This window comes from Quercus lobata, chromosome 6, assembly GCF_001633185.2.
Source record: "Quercus lobata isolate SW786 chromosome 6, ValleyOak3.0 Primary Assembly, whole genome shotgun sequence".
In the NCBI taxonomy this organism is placed as follows: Eukaryota; Viridiplantae; Streptophyta; class Magnoliopsida; order Fagales; family Fagaceae; genus Quercus; species Quercus lobata.
The window spans coordinates 2,218,974-2,237,470 of NC_044909.1; the positions used below are offsets into that span (position 1 = coordinate 2,218,974).

The window sequence follows — 18,497 nt, forward strand, 5'->3', positions numbered from 1 at the left end:
ACCACTTTTAATCCATTGAACCCGAGATCTTTGATGCCACATTTGTTCTTCCCTATCAAGCAAGGCATTCAATTCTGACTTCAACTGCAGCACCTCTTCAAGATTATTCTCCCTGACCATTCTTTCCTCTGCTTTCCATAACAATTCTTTTTTCTGCTGGATTTGGAGTTTAACATTGCCGAAATGTGACTTGCTCCACTTCTTTAAGTGCTTTTTACACCTTTTCAACTTGCTAGCCACGGTAAACATAGGAGTACCATTCTCACACGGATGAGACCAAGCTCTAGATACCGTGTTCCCACATTCCGGATTAGTGACCCACATAGCTTCGAACCGGAATGGCTTTCGCTTCCACTTCTGTTTCTCCCCGTTTGGATCAAGAGCTAATAATAGTGGTCTGTGGTCCGATGTGTAGCAGTTCAAGTGAGTGATACTACCCGTCGGAAAACGAGCTAACCAATCATAGTTTGCCACCCCTCGGTCTAGGCGCTCCCAAATCCACTCACCATGACGGCGACCATGCCAAGTGAACTCAGGTCCAGAGTACCCCAAGTCGACAAATCCGCAATCATCCAGCACATCACGGAAGGACTGCATAAGATTATGGGACCGTTGTGCACCACCTCTTTTTTCCTTCGTCTCCAATAACTCATTAAAATCTCCAAAACAGCACCATGGGAGCTTTGGTTTAGAGTTCAGCATACGAAGCATGTCCCAACCCTCAGACCTTCTATACGTATCCGGTTCACCATAGAAACCAGTCAAGCGCCATCTAATATCCGAACCACCATGCACTAACGCGTCAACATGGTACTGTGAGAAACTATCGACCCAAACCATGTCTTCTTCTTTCCACAAGAGTGCTAACCCACCGCCCCTCCCTTCACTTGGGACAGTAAAACATCCATCAAACTTCAACTGGCAACGAACCCACTCCATCCAATCTTTATCCGACCATGTTTCCGACAAAAACACGATCTCGGGACCTTGCGCTTGTACAATTTCTACAAGCTCTTGAACTGCACGGCGGTTCCCAAGCCCCCGGCAGTTCCAAGCTAAAAGATTCATTGGTTCCGGCGGGGCTGGGAACCAGCCTCCGCCGATAACGTTATATCAGACTTTGCCACCTTTTTCTTATTACCCTCTGTTTCCTCTGTTTCTGCATTCTCTTCTCTGGAACTTCTTTTAGTTAAAATGGAAGAATAATGTCCCGTGGGCTGAACATTACTTCTTTCCCTACGGACCCAACCCTTCTCTTTATTTTTTCCTTTATCCTTCATTACACACGGGCTAGAGGAGCGGCCCAATGAACCAGGCCCATTGCCTAAGTTTTCCTCCACTTCCTGCTGTTGTAACGTGACCTCATTCTTCTCTCCATTGACTTCTTTGACTGTTACATCATCAAACTTGGAAAGTTCATAATCAATCTCCTCCAATTGCTCCTGGAATAAATCTCTCTGTACCGTTATCTCATTATTGCAACGCGGCACCGGCTCTGCATTAATTGGACTTTCCAAAATAGTTTCCGGTGATTCTGGGCTACCCAGTTCTGCTTCCCGATCAGCCACCCGACCAGCTGGCTCACCGGTCCCCCCCATACTCTGTTCTGCAACTTGACAAGCCTTCGAACTACCTCCGTCAACTACCTTTGAACTGCCCCTTGTCATAACGTTTTCATCGTGCCTCTCGAACCCGTTCCAACTCTCTTCCTCATCCAAGCCCGGCACACGGATCACAGTTTTCTTAAAAGGATTTGGCGTGGTTGCACGAAGCCATGCACCATATTGTTGATCACCGTCCTTAAGAGTACCTCTGCTTCTAATCCAAAGTGGGCATTCTCTGTCACCATGGATGAGTTTCCCGCACCAATAACATATATTGGGCAGACGTTCATACCGGAAGTTTACCCAACCCTCCTTACCTCTAACCGTAGTAATGGTACGTCCACGGCATAACGGTTTATGAACATCAACCTCTACCCTTATACGGAAGAAATTTACACCATGCTGGTTTCCCTCCTCTGTCACCTTGTTCTCGACCTTACCTGCTACTGACCCGATCTTCTTCGCCAGTTCTAATGAGAAATTTCCAACCGGCAAGTCATGGACCTGAATCCAGAAGCGGGTGAAACTGAAATCCAGGGAACGAATGGCATCGTCCCTATCAATTCTCTGCAACACCACAAGATGCCTATCAAAGGACCATGGCTCCCCCTCCAAAACCCTCTCAATGTCTGCCTCCTCAGGAAAAACGAAGAGAATCTTATGGTCCCCCATATCTCTAATCTCGAAACCTTTCCTGGTCTTCCACAAGAGTGTGAACGTCCTAGCTATGGCCTCCATATTCAACACTCTCCGAGTCAGAAACTTCGCTGCCAATAAATGCTCCTCCACCGTGGTTTCCTCTTGGACAACAAACTTATCGCCTTCGCACTCTGAGAGCGAAAACTTCTTCCACGAACCCATCAACTTCTCCATCTCACTAGAAAAACTCACTCACTCTCTCCCTCAGATCAACAGCGACGTGGAAAGAGGACTGGGTTAGCCCCACTGAGACGTAGGCACTAGACTATTCTCCTGACGGCTAGGGTTTCCCCATGTCAGAGAAACTTATACATGTTGTAACTAAATAAAAATTACCCATTTTTTAAACCATAAATCTTTATAAAATCTAATGGTTAGAGGGAAGAGCTTGTGTCCATGTTTAGAAATACACTACTATTCATAACATCATAAAATCTCTAGTAGTTTGTGTTTTTTTTTTTTTTCAATGAATACGGTATTTTGTGTTCTGTGTCTCTCTTTAAGGGTTAGCTTCATTACTAACTTCTAGTCATCCTATACTAATAATTTAATAAATGCTATCTCTCTCCAATCAAATGCAATATCTTTCTATTCTTTCAATGAACACAAATATTTTCTGTTCTGTGCCACTCACATGTTGTGCACCCAACACAAATGTGGGACTGCCAGCTTGTGAGAGGCTTACTTCACGGAACAGACACAAGAAAACATTGGCTCCCTTAATACAACCCAAAAGTCTTCTATGCCTCTTTTCTAGGGTTAGATTTAGGGGTCTAACCCCCTCAAATTACACTTAACCTATAATAATAGTTATTATTCTAAAACTCAATGATAATTAATAATTAGTAATTATACACAATCATTTTACAAAATGATAAAAGAGTTAAAATGGGCCATGGTCTTAATGGCAGAAAAAATAGGCTCTAAAACAAATGCAAAACTGGGTTTGGGCTAGAATCAAAGCCCAACCCAAATTGACACCCAAATTAAAGACATAGCTAAGCGCTTGCATAGAGTTCTCTAATGTCATCCAAATTTTGAGACTCACCACCACAAAGAAAAAATGGCGCTACCAATGTCCGTACAATTCCCGGTAACCTCTCCTTTCCCACCACCCACAAAAGCCGGTCACCCACGCACGTCCGTACTGCTCAAACCGCCACGTGTCGGTCACCTTTCTCTTTCTCACCCCAAACTCAGACCCGTAAACCTAATATCTCTCAGGCTCAGACTCAAAGCCATTGAAGAGACCCGAGAAACTCCCGAGTCCGAGACCCAGCAAACTGAGTCGGAATCGGAGAATCAACCCGGCGGCGAGGTGGGATCGGAGATCAAGGAGGCGATGCGGAAGAGGAAGGAGCAGCAGCAGGGAGAGGGGGGTTTGTGGAGCGGAGTGGCGGAGGAGATCGGAGAGATCGAGTGGCCGCCGTTTGGGAAGGTCTTGGGCACGACGGGTGTCGTTTTGGGTGTGATTGCAGGGTCGAGTGTCGTTTTGCTCACTGTGAATGCCGTTTTGGCTGAGCTCTCTGACCGGGTTTTCGCCGGTAGAGGAGTTCAGGATTTCTTCGGCTGACAAATGGTGGTGTTAAGACACGTGGGCTCGGCCCAGTAAAGAAGGAAGGAAGGCCCATTAAGGTTAAGACACGTGGGCGGAAGATGTATGTGCCACATTTTGTGACTTTGTGAGTGAGATCATGTAGTGTGTTCTAGGATAAGACTTCTGGAGAATTTTTGAATGAATTGTGTAAATCTTGCTAGCAACCTTTTTTTTTATGCACATTGCGAAATTGTAACTCATGTTGTTTATACTTTATAGACTTTAGTACCCACTTAATTAATTGTAACAAGGTTAGCTCAATCAAACACTTGCTATCTATCCTAAGGAGTAAAGGAGACCTCAAATTGGGGTTGGGGTGTCAATTCTCTTCTCCTTTCCAATGTACTTTCTGATTCTAATTACAACTATCGCATTGGACTAAAAACGAATTTTTAACTCATGTTGTTTATAGACTTTGGTGCCTACTTAAGAAGATAGGACAAAGTTTGGATCTAGTGTCTAATTATATGGGACTTATCACAAAAGTGACACGTGTTTACTTTTGGTCACGTGTCATCATTTTAATAAGTTCAGTGTAACTGAACACTGGATCCAAACCAAGTCTAAGAAAATACATATTTTGAGGGTTTCAATTGGTAAAGTTTTTGCTGTTGAATAAGGAACAAAATTTAGACACAAATCTCATTTACACTAAAAATTAAATGATGTCTTGACCTGAAGATAATAATCAATCATCATGAGTGAACCCACAACTTCAAATCTTTTCATATCTTTATATATATATATACATATACATATATCCACATAAAGGGGGAAGGGGACACACAATTGAAAGGAAGAGACGGAAGCACAGTGTAATATAGTGAAAGTAAGTAAATAACTTAAAAGTAAAAACAATAGTAAGGCGGTAGAACCAGCCAAGTAATATATATGAAAATAATTCAAAGTAAATGAAAGCAATTTAGAACCGTCCGTTATGGCAGTAATCCGTCCAAAGTGGCGGTAGCAACAAGTAGAATAATGAACAAAAAACTGAAAATACTTGTTATTAAAAGTAGAATAAACACTTACAGTAGTAGCGAATACAGGATCTTAACAATACAAGTTAACAATTACAAAACTTGAACTAGCCCTAGTTACAAGGTTTTGTAAGAAAATAGTGGTAGTAGGAACAAGGTAATAGGAGCAAGGAATTCTCTCTAGAGAAAAGCTTCTAAGAGGAAGAAGTTCCAAAGAGAAAATCCTAAGTAGAATTCTATCCTAAACTTAAGGGAGAACCCCCCTTAAATAAGCAAAATTTCGGAGTGAACAGTAAAAAGTGAACAGTGTCAGTGAACAGTAATCTATGAACAGTGTTTTTCCCACTTTTTGACTTAAAATCAGTTGAAAATTTTTGTTCTTTTCTTCAACTTATAATGTTCAGACTTTGTTAGAAGAAGAATGGCAAGACCAAAGTAATCATGACAAGATCAAAGTATGAGGATTCCTTTCTTTTTCTTTTGCTTTTCAAGAATCTCAATATGAGTCCAAAGAACATGTTAGGAGAATATGAGACGCATGCCTAAGGAAATTCACAGGGACTTCTCAACAAGCACATGGGACTTCAACATCACAGGGACTTCTTAGCAGGCACATGGGACTTCATCATAACATTTTTTAATATTGTAACAATTTTGTTATTGTAGTACTTCAAAGAGCAAATCTAATGCCAAAACTTAAGGTGAAAAATATATCTTGAGATCTGAGCGAAGGATACCATTGAATCGAAAGGAAAAGGGTTTGTAGAGTAGAGCTGAGTTTTTTTAGTCCATAATAAGTGATCAAGCCGAAGGTCTATTTTGTAAAAAACTATTAGACATTACCGACCTATTCAACTTCTGCTCAAAATAAAAATAGAGCAATGGCAATGGGTTAGATTTGAGACAAAAAGAATGCTCCAAGCCCAAACCATTTAAATATTTTAAATACCAAACCCTATTAAATTTTAGGAATTCCATCCCAAAATTTGATCCATGGACATCCCCATAACCCCATTCAATTGCTTTCAATTGGTTGAACTGGCATTCAAGCATGACCCATAGACCATAATGATGCTATGGATTGTTCACTTCTAAGCTGTGGTGGTGATTGATTCAACTCAAATGCAGAGGGAAAATTTCTCATAACCAAGAGATTGCAGCCCAAAAAAGAAAGTTTAGGACTCAAGAATATCTACTTGTCTTTCTTAGATGCTTTGGACAGAATCGCTTGCAGCAGTACTCGATCTTTGGCACTAATACTGTAATAGCCCCATCTCCCACATACATCATCGCATTGGATTATAAAAAATTAAATAAAAAAAAATTGTACCTGGAAGATCTTTGCCCTTACAGCATTTGCAAAAGATTTTATAATTAGTTAATATTTACAGGTTTTTCAATTCATTTTTTGCCACTGCCAAAGCAACGTGGTTTAGATATGGTTCAACAACAAAAAACAGCACTGCCTTTGGATATTCTGATATGTCTAACAGCACAACTTCAAGCAAGATCCTTAAGAGGGACTTGATGATCAGAAACATTTGATAATCCTAAATACAGACCTAGATTTTAAGTCTAGCAGTCAAATATAGAAGACACCTTTACTCATGCTCAAAATTTTACCTCAGCCTCACTTGCACGAGTACAACACCAAAAGCCCTCCTCTTCACACAAAAGTAACAAACACAAACATTCAGCAATAATCTTAAAAGTCTACTATCCTCCTGATCAACCAAACACCCAAGTCTCCAACACCTAGTTCAAAACTAGAGAAATTTTACATAACAATATGAAAATATAAAGGGGCAAAAGATACAAGACCATCATTCGCTTCCACCAGCAGGGCCAACGAGAACTCCCTGTGCAGAACCTTCCTTCCGCCCACCATCATCCTTGGTCTCACCATCAGGCTTTCTTATCCTAATTTTGTATTTAGCCTCGAAGTCAGAAATTTCCTTTTTCTTCTTTTCCAAAGCCTCATTGAGCCTAGCAATAACCTCCTCAAGCCCCTCTTTATTGCGCTGGACAGCAGGTAGGACTTCTTGGATGGTTCTCTCCACCAGAACACCTCCAATCATCCGGAAGCACCGTCTTGTTGGGTCAAGCGGCTGGATAGCATTAATGACCAATGAGTGCTCACTCACTTCCATCTCTAGTTCAGTGATTTTTGAGTAAATTTGGTTTAGTTCAGTCCTCATAGAAGCATACTTATTTGCAACTGCTTGTTCATTTATTGGTTCCCTTTGTTCATCTTCGGCTCTGCTGGCCATGATGCTCTACAAATGAAAGGGGAGGGGATTTTTAAAAAGAAATAAATAAAAAGGATAAGTATATAGGATAGAAGGAACATTCCATATAAGCACAGGTATTCCTGCCAAGTAAACCATTATTGTAGGGGGTGGGATAGAACAGTCCCCCCCCGCCCCAAAAAAAGAAGAAGAAGAAGGAAATATCATAACAACTAGGATATGTATTCCAATAGGAAATTCTGATCCATTACAATATCCACAATCAGGGACAGATTTTTTAGTTAAAGGACTTCAATCCCATATGGCAACTCAGGTAATTCATCAGGAGGTTACAAAGTTTTAGCCTGAAGAAATAAGGCCTGTGGTTGGTAGATGCTTAATATATTGGCTTTAGCAATTGCAGGATTTGTTCCTCTTTTGATAAATCCATAAACCTAAAATATCCAAGAGATTTTTTATTTTTTATTTTTTTTTGGGTGAGTTACACACACAAGTGCCCACGATCTCACCCTCCATCCCATTATTATGGGAAGAGGAAGTGCCATTTAAGCTATAGCTCATTGGCAAGACAATGTTTTCCCTCTATTTTTTCCCCTTGAAAACCTAATTTTAATGAACTTAATTTATCAATCCAGTTTTTAGTTTTATGCCAATGAGCACTAGCTCAAATGAAAATTTATTCTCCCACAAGGAGAGGGTGGAGATTCAGGTCATGGATTCAAGACTTGGGTGGATGTTTATGAAAGAATATACAGTTTCAGTTTAAAAAAAAAAAAAAAAAAAAAAAAAAAAAAAAAAAAAAAAAGAAGAAGAAGAAGAAGAATCCATACTAATCTACAAACTGAAAACCACCATATAGAACTTGATACATTTATTATAGCATTGCTCTTCCTTATAGAAAAGTGACTCATGTACCAGGTAATATTCCTATGGTAAACACATTCAATTCAAGGAGCCTAATATTATTGTATGCCCGTCAGCATTACAGCAAAACACTAGATTTCTTTGGACCAAAGAATAAAAACAAGCAAAACAAAACATGGTGGGCAAAATACAACCTTGAGAAAAATCAATTAAACAACTCAATGCCCCTAGTTCTTCTAATTGTTAGGGCCTAAACATGAATTTAAATATTTTTATTGCACAAGTAATGTGGTTTTAAACGACTAGAAGCTTCCATGGATTCCAACTACATGAACTTCATTGTTTGAATCTAACAATATGCTTAAAAACATTATCAATCACTGGATAACTTGCACTTTGTAATAATATAACCAACAAAATGTCTCCAAACTTTTATCCTTTAATTTTGGGACAAAAAACCTTGCTAATCACTTCTCAAATATATCCATTTGGTACGTGTGTTTAAATAACATTTTCAGTTTTGTTGGAAATACGTGTGGGTTAAAAAATGTGTGGAAATACGTGTAATGTTGTTTAAAAATTGAAAACATGTGTTTAAGTTCATGTACCAAACGGGCCAATAATATCCTAGTCAAATAACATTTAAAATCCCAAACCCAAGCTATTGCCACTAAACCCTATGAAAGAAGAGAATCAAAATTTAACCAAAATTAAGCAACATGACCCACAACACGCTTAAAAGATCGAGACAAGAATGAAACAATTGCATAGTTAATAAAAGCATACAAATTCACTACATTGCTCAGGCAACAAAACTACTCTCAACAAAAATTTGATTTGCAATGGAGTAATCCGACGGTCATCAAAATTTAAATAAAAAGGTTTTGAAGATGCAGCTTCAACACAGTAATTTCATTTTACCTATAACAATAGCCTATACCAATCCTTGTTAAATTCATACATGATTGGCATCTCAGAATTTTTAAATTGCCAACACATTTTATAGTTGCTTTTGGATTTTGATTAAATCCAATAGCATTATGAAATACGAAAACCAGAATTAAATTCCAGAGTAAAAAATCAGAAAATCTGAGCTGACCTGCATTTACAAGTTCATGACCAGCTTCAGTTCAAACAACAGAGACCTGAACCCATGAGACAGTAGCTAGTAAAACCAACTCTAAAGCAATCGATACATAAATCCATATTCATATACCTAATAACTCACTACTTTTTTTGATTATATAACCCTTCCATCGTTTTGGTAGTAATCCAAAATCAGCCCATATTTAATATTTTTTTAAGAAGCGAGTTTTTGGCCCAACTAGAGCCTTGTAGTTCAACTGGCACCTTTTGGGGTTTCTAACAAAGACATCATTCAACACCTCCTCTCATTGTAACTATCAAATTTATCAAAAAATTAGTGAGTTTTTGGCCCAAGTTGAGGGGTAAGGGGAGAATCGAACTAGTAACACAAATGTTTAATGAGGCAAGGTCCCGGGCGGATTCTGCTACCCCTTGGGGTCTTTTAGAGTAACCCATTATTCCACAGACCTAAATCATATTGGTATAAAGAGCAAAGTTGAAACTCTTTAAAATTACAGTTGAATGATATTTGAAGTTCATTGTGTAAAGTGCTAATAATTATGTAGCTATAATAACTAGCACTTCTTTTTACTTTTTTTTTTTTTCCTTTTTTTGGACCTAAATAACAAAGCTTTGTTAAAAAATCTGAGTTTCAATTCAATAACTGATATAACAATACATGAACATTAGTAGATTAATTAAATTATTCTATACATAAAATCCCTAACCAAAAACAAAACTAGTTATTCAAATTACCAAATATAACCTAGCACAATCGAAGAATGAAAACCCAAGACCAAGAAATCTCAGAAATCCCCATTATTCAGATCAAACACTATAACAGCCTAAAACACCAATTACTTCGGTTCAAATGAGACAGAAAACTCATAGGAAAAACCAAAACAACGTTATCATTCTTATTCAGATTTCTCAGACACCAAACGAAGCCCTGGACCTCCAGTTTAAGAAGGAATATATAAGAGGCACAAAAAAATAAATAAAATAACAACAACAAGAAATAAAGAGACAGAGAAAAGGTACCAGGTCGATTAGAGGTGGAGCAAAGTGGTGCTGGGCTTAGCTTAACTCAGTACTATGTATTTGACAAATTGACGCTGTGTTGTGTTTAGAGGGAAGGGGACGAGGAAAAGAAAAGGAAAAAGCAAGTGACTAAATTGCAATTTAGTCCTTGTCAAAAAACAAATTTTACAATTTAGTCCTTTTTGGCACGTGACCCGCTCGTGCGACCAAACTTAGTTTACACATCTGATCTGAGTAGCTCTAGTCTCACAGTGACATCTACCTAGCGTCGCTACTCGGTACTCTCTCTCTCTCTCTCTCTCTGCGCTCCCATCACCGGCGGCGACGTCAGCACCGGCGGTAAGCTCTAATACCATCTAGTGTTATTGCTTACTGTGTTCGCCGATTTCTCTCTATGTATGTATTTTCTTCTTTGAACCTCTTTTTTTAAATACATGTAACCATTGAAACACCAAAGTCTATCTATTCATACATCTTACCTTAGAAAAATATTGTACCTAGATTATTGAGTTTTTTCAATTCATTTAAACTACTCAGAAATGATGAAATGCTTATATATATGTGTATGTAATGTTGTGGTTCTATATGACTCTAGCTCTATTTGAACATGCCAAATGGATGATTCTACAAAAGGACCATGTTATTCATCTTTGCGGATCATGAAGTAGGCTTATTGAAATTGACCTCTTAAAACAACTTCTCAACAAGTTAATAATCTGTTGGGTTTTGAACTCCATTTAGAGTCGGGTTTAATTTTTGATTGGAACCATCGACCTAACATGTGTCACACGACTACTCGAAATTGTACAAGTTCTACTGGTTCTCAAGGACTCATGAGAGATTCTTTGAAATCCAAGATTCAAAACTTCTAATCAATATTTTCGTTCAAACTCTAATTGATTATTCTGTGTAATTATCTGTGTCTATGTTTGTGAGATGAGGGACTCACTACACACACGGCCGAGGGAATTATCAAATACTTGAAGAAAGCTAGATATGCACCCACATTAGAATTTTTTTTTTTTTTTTTTTTTTTTGCTCAATTGAAACTGGCTAAAATTGATCAAGCTACAAATAATGTATGTGTGCATGAGAGAGAGAGAGAGAGATAGAGAGGTAAAAAGGCAACCAACAACCAATAGCAGCTTGACCATTGCCGGTGCCAACATTCCAAGTGATAGAGTGGTGAGGGGTGAGAGCAGCAAGCATCGAGAATAAGTAGATTGGATAAGTTGGCCTAATATCCACATAAATATCAGCTTGCTTATCAAACAAACCAGCCATTTTTTAGAGTCTAGGGAAACTTGATTTTTTTAGTTCGGAGGTGGGTTGGTTGATTCAGGGGTTGGCCGTGAATGTGAGGCTTCGATTTATGTTTAGTTTTTACTGTTGGCTCTTTGTTTTCTTTATGTATATGTGAATCATATCTATGGTATTTACTGGTGTCTACTGTCTAGATTATTTGGGAGTGATTTTTACAAGTGTACCTATCACATTTATCTTGTCACTTGGTGGTACATTGTATCATTTTTTGAGCTGATTGTTAGGGCTTGGTCGTGGAGTATATGTTACATTAAAATTTGCTGTTTCTTTTTTCAGACAATGTTTGCATGTGATTTCCGTTGTCTTTGTGTCAGTGATTGTTTGTCCATGTGATATTTCTGTTATCTTTGTGTTAGTGATTATTTCCTTGTGATTTTTCTGTTGTCTTTAGGTTAGTGGTTGTTTCCATTTGACATTTTAATATTATTGAATGACTTAGGCTTAGAGAAGTGGCTTGTCAACCTATTATGATGTTGCTATTACTGATTAATAAAGCAAACTGGTATACTGTTACTGAGTCTAACATAGAGCGTCTGATGCCAGGCAATTGGAAAAGTCAAATTACACATACACGTACACATTGAGCACCAAATGTCAGACAATCTGAAAAGTGTTAGAATGGATATTGCACTCTTGCAAAAAAAGTTGCAATTTCTGCACTTCATTTACTTTCCCCAATAAAAAACTTACAGCAAAGCCTTGTTCCAATAATATCAATTTGTCAAGTTCATGATCCTCATATTTTACTCCGGCAGAATTCATTTGAATCCAAATTTTCTTATAAAATTAATTTAACACAATTATAATGAAGTCCTTATATTGGGGTGATGTGATATCAATGGTGCTAAACTATGTTACTGTATATTGAATTCAGTTATCAGTTTCAACAAAAAACAGTGAGAGATATTACTGAAAGTGAATCTGTTTCTAGGTGAGATAATCAGACATGCTCCTCTTAGGTTGACCATAACTTTATAAATATGCTGAATCCCAGCCAAGGATTTAATGTTAATACTTTCCAATAATCAACAATAAGTTTGGTTTTTTTAACGCAATCAAAGACATTTTTATGAAAGTTCTCTTTCCGGAATTCATTAGGGCAAATTTTTATTTATTTTTTTAAAATAAATATGTTTGGCCTCATGGGGAGGGGGAAGGGGAGATTCGAACTACTGACCTTTGCTTTATGAGGTATGATTCCCAGTCAATTGTGTGCATTAGGGGAAAATGACCATACCATTTGTCTTCCAAAGGCTGTCCAGCAGGTTTCTGTCCCAAGTTAAATCAATTCTGTTCTCACCTCCTTAATTGCCTGTTTGGATAGAGCGGGAAAGGAGGGGGAGTGGAGGGGAGTAGAGTAAAGTTGGGTAAAAATAAGCTAATTTTGTACTAAATCTACTCTACTCCCCCTCCCTCCCCCTCAATCCAAACGGACCATAAAGAAACCCATATGCAACCTGAATTTCATAGGAGAGGAAGGGAAAAGGGGAAAGAGAATCATGAAATGAGGTGATCGATATGCAATTTGGCAAAGGCAAGGGTGATCACAAGTTGACTGGGTTCAGTATGATGGCCACCCTGTCACTCAACCATGTCGATTAGGGAAGAAAGAAACCCATTGCCAACCGATGCAAATCTACTTACCAACCATCTGACCAGATTAGGCGATTCCATCAATTTGGGTAGAGATCAATGTCAAGGCCAGCAATCCAAGCCAATCTCTGCAAGATCTAATGAAGATGGAGTTGATCTTCATCAAATCTAATGGACATCAAGAAGAGAGACTGGCAACTAGCAAGGGGTGATGCTGGTGAGGTTGAGGTTTAGAAGGGATGAAAACAGGCAAGGTGGGCATTGTATTTTAACCACATTAACAGTTGAATTCAATATAATGTCATGTAGTTTATCAACATTGACATCATCCTAATATAATGGCTTAATACTTATCCAAAAGAGAAAAGGACTCCAATATAATTGTGTTGAATTCAACTAAAAAAATTTGAGAAATTTTGGATTTAAATATGAGTTCTATAGGAGTAAAATATGGGTCTAGAATCTGATTAATGGAAATTCTTGAAACAAAGCTTTGCTGTAAACCTGAAAGATGTTTCTTGGGTTAATAATTGAAGTGCAAGCAACTTGCTTTCCATGCTAGAGTGCAATCTCCAATCTAAAACTTTTCAGATTCTCTGGTATTCTTTAGTGGATTTATCTTGCAATCAATAGAATGGTGTGTGCTCTTTGTCAACGAGTTTTAGCTCATATGGGCACCTCCTCTTCCTATAAAAACAAGGGTGAAGGGTGCATGTGTGACTTAACTAAAATCGGTGCATGCTCTTCGGTCCTTAAATGGAAATATATCTGGTATATATGTACTTTGAAATGTCTACAAGTCTTGCATTGTTTGTGACATGTTCTCTTTATTCTTATTATTTTCTTGAATATTGGAACTCTTTTAGGTGTCCTTGTTTTTTCCAAGTTGTTGAGTCTACTCTGTCTTGTTGGGCATGTGCAGTTTAAGTATAGGATAATGGGTCGGAAAGCTGGTTCGCTTTATATTAACCCAAAGAAATTTAGCTCTCTTCACAAACCTTGCATGAAGGAAATGATTGCATTTCTCAACTGCTTGGCTGTCAACAACAACAGTAATGATAAGTGCGTCCGGCAGAAGGAACTTTTGAGTGTCTGTATGGACTCTCAGGTGATATAACTTTTCTGATTTATTGCAGCATATTCTTCTCCTATCTTTTTACACAGCTTTTTACTCCTAATTTTTCATCCCAATTTTTTTGAAATTTTGACTACTTTCTTCTGGATTATCCAATGCAGTATATATCTCTAAAACTTTTGAGTGCCTTTGTTACAGGCAACCAATAAAAGAAAGTCTTGGGGAAGCATTAATTACCACCTGCAGAGGCTTAGCAGAGGAAGAAAGTAGTTTGGGCTTATAGAGAAAGAATGTTTTATTAGTGTCTCATCCTTCAAGTTCAGTTGCAGAGCCTTAGCATGGGAACTATTTTGGTTGGACCAGAAAAAGTTTAGAAATCATTTCCCAATTTGAATTGAATGCATCCGATGAAAACATCTATTGTAGTTTATGTTAATTCTTGTTGCAGTGAAGAATTTTACAGCAACTCTACATTCGGTAGAATGAAATTAGACAAGAAAGGCATCAGAGTTATTTCTTTACCATACTACTCAAAGCTTTGACATGTTACTCATTGATAAGTGATGACCTATTTTATTTTTATCTGCTCACATTTGTCAATGCATCAGTTACCCCTGCAAATAAACTTTATTTTTCCTCTTTTTGTATTTCAGTTGCCCCTACCAATTCTTAGTTCCCTGGCTTTCTTTTTAAAAGTATGAAGGGGAATTGAAACCTTTCTATCAAAGTAATGGAAGATAAATTGATCAACAAGCTAAAAATTTAGTTATTTATGTTATGGTTTTTGTTTTTACTTATATTTTGGTGATCTTTGCTAAACTGACTTGAAACACCCTGGAGATTTCAAGCCCAAAATGTTAGCCCAATGGGGAAGATGATGTCTAAAATTTACAAACTTCTCAGCCTTTGTGTCACCTATCATTGCATCACCGACTTACTAACTTAGCCTTTCTATTTCAGCTCCCCCTGATTTGTTGAGTTTGGCTAGGGAACTTTGAACATAATTTTTATTTATGTTTTATTTCATGTAAATTAACACATAGGTTCCATGTTAGCAAATATTTTGAGTTAAATGATTTCCATTTCTCATGTGATCCATTTCCATTTATCAGTTGATAGCAAAGACCTTTTGAAACAATATTATGGGGCTAATTAAATATTTTAAAATATAAGGTTCATTTTGAAACATGAGGCAGATGTTGAGGACTAAATATATATAAATTAACCTCAAAATTAGTAACATAGTTTATTTTTAAGTAAAATACCATTACCAACTATTTTTGGAAATTAAAATATTACTCAAATTAAAAGTAGATGATAAAAAGTTTTAAGAAATTTAATAGAAGCTTCGTTATTTGCTTAAGGTACCTAAGCTCCCTTCAGGTTTTATCACTTAATTGAAATGGCAACCTCCCCAAATGTTAGTATAACTTGCAATTCTCCTTGAGGTGTCTATAAATATGTCAAATAAGTTCACTTTCTCTTATATTATTACCTTCTTAACAACATATTCCATATTTTTTTTAAATGATTATTGTACAAACCTCTAGGATATAGTGTCATTTATAATTTTATATGTATCTTAAGAGCAAGACATGCCATTTTGTCTATAATTAAGAAAATCAGACATAGACTTATAGTCAAATATAGACTTATCTATCCCATGTAGAGGAAAAAAAAACCTTAAGAGTGAGTCTGATTTAAGGCATTTTAAGTAATTGCATAAACTTGTAATGTGCATTTAGATATCGCTTATTTTGCTGAAAACTGAAAACTTATTACTGAAAACGCTATAGCAAAAAAAAATTTATTGCTGCAAATTACTATTCACATATTTTTATTACTTGATTGGTCCATGATCAGCGCCATGGACCAGCCAAAAAAAACGCAAGCTGCTCAAACATAAACACAGCCGCTGTCCCAAACGCACCCGGTAGTTTCAAAACCCAGTAGCTACATTTAACAAAGTTAGCAACTCAGTTTCAATAGCATTCTATTAGTTCAATGCCAACAATCATCTTAATCTTCTTGTAACTTTTTTTTTTTTTTTTTGATGAACCAAACACTTTATTAAAGAAGGAGAAACAAATTACAACTCCCTACTGGACTCTCTCACAACAACAGAAGAGAGACAGTCCGGGCAAAAACCACTGCCAAAAGAGCCAAAAAAATTACAAGATAAACTCCATTTTGCTAAGCTGTGGGCATCCTGATTACACAGCCTAGGAACCCACGACACCAACACTTTACCATGGAGATCAAGTAGAGACCTTAAATCAACACAAAGCGACCTGATTCTCCAAGGAGGAGGTAGTGTCAAATTTGATAGAAGCTGGACAACAACTTGAGAATCAGACTCCACAAGAACAGAATCACCATCCAGAGCAGGAACTAAAGAGATTGCCCATCTAACTGCTTCTGCTTCAGCTTGAAGAGGGAGGGTCGTGTTCACTTTCATAGAGCCAGCAAACACCAACTCCCCTCTCCAATCTCTCACAACTACAGCGATGTCAGAAAAGCGAGGACCCACTGCTGCGTCTACATTTATTTTTATGTCCAGCCTTGAGGGAGGAAACCAACCCTGAGGAGAGGGCGAGGCCAGATGACTAGTAGAGGATGCTTTTGAATTTTTATGTTCAGCAAAAAGGCTAAAAATCCTTGACAAAACTCCCTCCAAGTTAGGCACAGCAGAATCAAATATGAAACTATTTCTAAGCTTCCAAATAACATCACAGAGGATGGCGCCAAACAGCAAAAATTCTTCTCTTTGACAAGGATTCAGATTGTCCACAAACGGAGGAGAAATGAGAAAGCCAATAAAGTCTGAAGTGGACTCAAATCCAATCTCTTCCATCCTCAACCCCCACTGACTTTGAAACCATACAGCTTTAGCAATAGCACAAATTGTAAATAGGTGAAGGGAAGACTCAGTAGTCAAACCGCACAATGAACAACAACTATCAATATTCTCATTAAATCTACTGATTACCTCTTTAGAAGGCAGCACGTTGGTAGCAATTCTCCACAAAAGCATCTTAAGGCGCTCATGAAACTTGGATTTCCATATTTGACCCCTAGTAGCATCAATTTTCGAGGGGGACGAGGTTGCCCTGCATAGCCAATAAGCAGATTTGGCTGAAAAAGACCCCGAGTTTGTGATAGTCCATGACCAACTATCCACAGAATGGCTAATTGGGATGGGGATTTTCATAATGAGATCAACCACCGTCTCATTGAAGAAATAGTTCAGTTTGTGAACATCCCATCTACATAGATCCGATGACAAGAGCTGAGACACAACCAAGGCCAAGTCTGGATTAGCATCAACCTTAGGGGAAGGAATGTAGCCTGGAAGATCGGGGATCCAAGGATCAGACCATATTCTAATAGAATCTCCACTGCCCAAAACAATACATTCGGCCTTGGCGATGATGTGCTTAACACCCAACAAGTTTTTCCAAAATGGGGAAGCATGTCCATTATAGGAATGAGTCAGCCAGTTATTACGGATCTTGTATTTCGCCCTCTACACATTAACACAAGGACAATCTTTTCCTGTTAAAATCCACCAGCCAAATTTGGAAAGGAGAGCTTGGTTGAAGTCCCAGAGATTCCTAAAACCCAAGCCTCCCTCCTTTTGGGGCCAACAAAGAGTAGACCAAGCTATTGGAGTCCAGTATGAACCCAACTTAGATTTAGAATTCCACCAAAATCTGCGAGTTGACTCGTCAAGTTGCTCACTTTAGGAAGCTGGATGGTAGACATAGCATAGGCTAGAATGGCTTGGGCCATCGATTTGATAAGGGTTGCTCTCCCAGACCAAGACAAATTTTTGCTTTTCCATCCACTTAGCTTACTATCCAGCCTCTCTTTACTTAGATTATGCTTTAACACTAGCCAATGACATTTAGACACTTGTCAATCATTTAGAAGGCTACTAATGCTAAATAGCTAGTAATGCTATGTTTGTTTCGCTATAAAACCTTTTATAAAGATAGTTTTCCACATTTTTTTAATGTTTGGTAGCATAAAAAAAGACTGGTCAACGGAAAACTCTTATAAAAATAAGGCTTATTTTTTATAAGTTATTTTCCCAAAAAAAAAAAAATTTGGAAAACAATCTCTCTCTCACCCAGTGCATAGCTCCTATAAATATTATCTTCTTCTGACTTAGGAAAAAATATTTTCTTTTGCTCATTCAACATTTCTCACAATAAACTCTCTCACTTCTTCTTTTCCCTTTGTTTTTTCTCTCTTCTCACACCCTCATTATCACCCCCCTGGTCTCTTCTCTTTCCATCGATTTCTTTCTCTATCTGCCTCTCTTCTATTTTTTCTCCCTATTTCTTCGCCCCTCTATAACACCATTCTTTAATAAGGTTTTTT

General features: G+C 37.8%; 4 protein-coding genes across 6 annotated transcripts; 2 read left to right on the forward strand and 2 right to left on the reverse strand.

The window, feature by feature from the left end:
* Window positions 1–3,302: 3,302 nt before the first annotated feature.
* LOC115995144 (preprotein translocase subunit SECE1) lies at window positions 3,303–4,223 on the forward strand. Its single transcript, XM_031119586.1, has one exon. The coding sequence runs from the start codon at window positions 3,367–3,369 to the stop codon at window positions 3,874–3,876; it is 510 nt and encodes a 169-aa protein (XP_030975446.1). The 5' UTR covers window positions 3,303–3,366; the 3' UTR covers window positions 3,877–4,223.
* Window positions 4,224–6,322: 2,099 nt separating this feature from the next.
* LOC115950807 (probable prefoldin subunit 2) lies at window positions 6,323–10,228 on the reverse strand. 2 transcript variants are annotated; one of them, XM_031068057.1, is made up of 3 exons: window positions 10,121–10,213; window positions 9,093–9,138; window positions 6,323–7,156 (listed from the first exon to the last, which is right to left on the reverse strand). In XM_031068057.1, the coding sequence occupies exons 2-3, from the start codon at window positions 9,096–9,098 to the stop codon at window positions 6,704–6,706; spliced, it is 459 nt and encodes a 152-aa protein (XP_030923917.1). In that variant the 5' UTR covers window positions 9,099–9,138; window positions 10,121–10,213; the 3' UTR covers window positions 6,323–6,703. The 2 variants fall into 2 exon arrangements, with proteins under 2 accessions (XP_030923917.1, XP_030923918.1); XM_031068058.1 differs by lacking the exon at window positions 9,093–9,138 and having other exon boundaries at window positions 10,121–10,228.
* Window positions 10,229–10,364: 136 nt separating this feature from the next.
* On the forward strand, window positions 10,365–14,711 carry LOC115994109. 2 transcript variants are annotated; one of them, XM_031118138.1, is made up of 3 exons: window positions 10,365–10,459; window positions 13,959–14,144; window positions 14,310–14,711. In XM_031118138.1, the coding sequence occupies exons 2-3, from the start codon at window positions 13,974–13,976 to the stop codon at window positions 14,379–14,381; spliced, it is 243 nt and encodes an 80-aa protein (XP_030973998.1). In that variant the 5' UTR covers window positions 10,365–10,459; window positions 13,959–13,973; the 3' UTR covers window positions 14,382–14,711. The 2 variants fall into 2 exon arrangements, with proteins under 2 accessions (XP_030973998.1, XP_030973999.1); XM_031118139.1 differs by having other exon boundaries at window positions 10,413–10,516.
* Window positions 14,712–16,200: 1,489 nt separating this feature from the next.
* LOC115994643 lies at window positions 16,201–17,903 on the reverse strand. Its single transcript, XM_031118861.1, has 3 exons — window positions 17,796–17,903; window positions 16,382–17,637; window positions 16,201–16,261 (listed from the first exon to the last, which is right to left on the reverse strand). The coding sequence occupies exons 1-3, from the start codon at window positions 17,901–17,903 to the stop codon at window positions 16,201–16,203; spliced, it is 1,425 nt and encodes a 474-aa protein (XP_030974721.1).
* Between the last annotated feature and the right edge of the window lie 594 nt (window positions 17,904–18,497).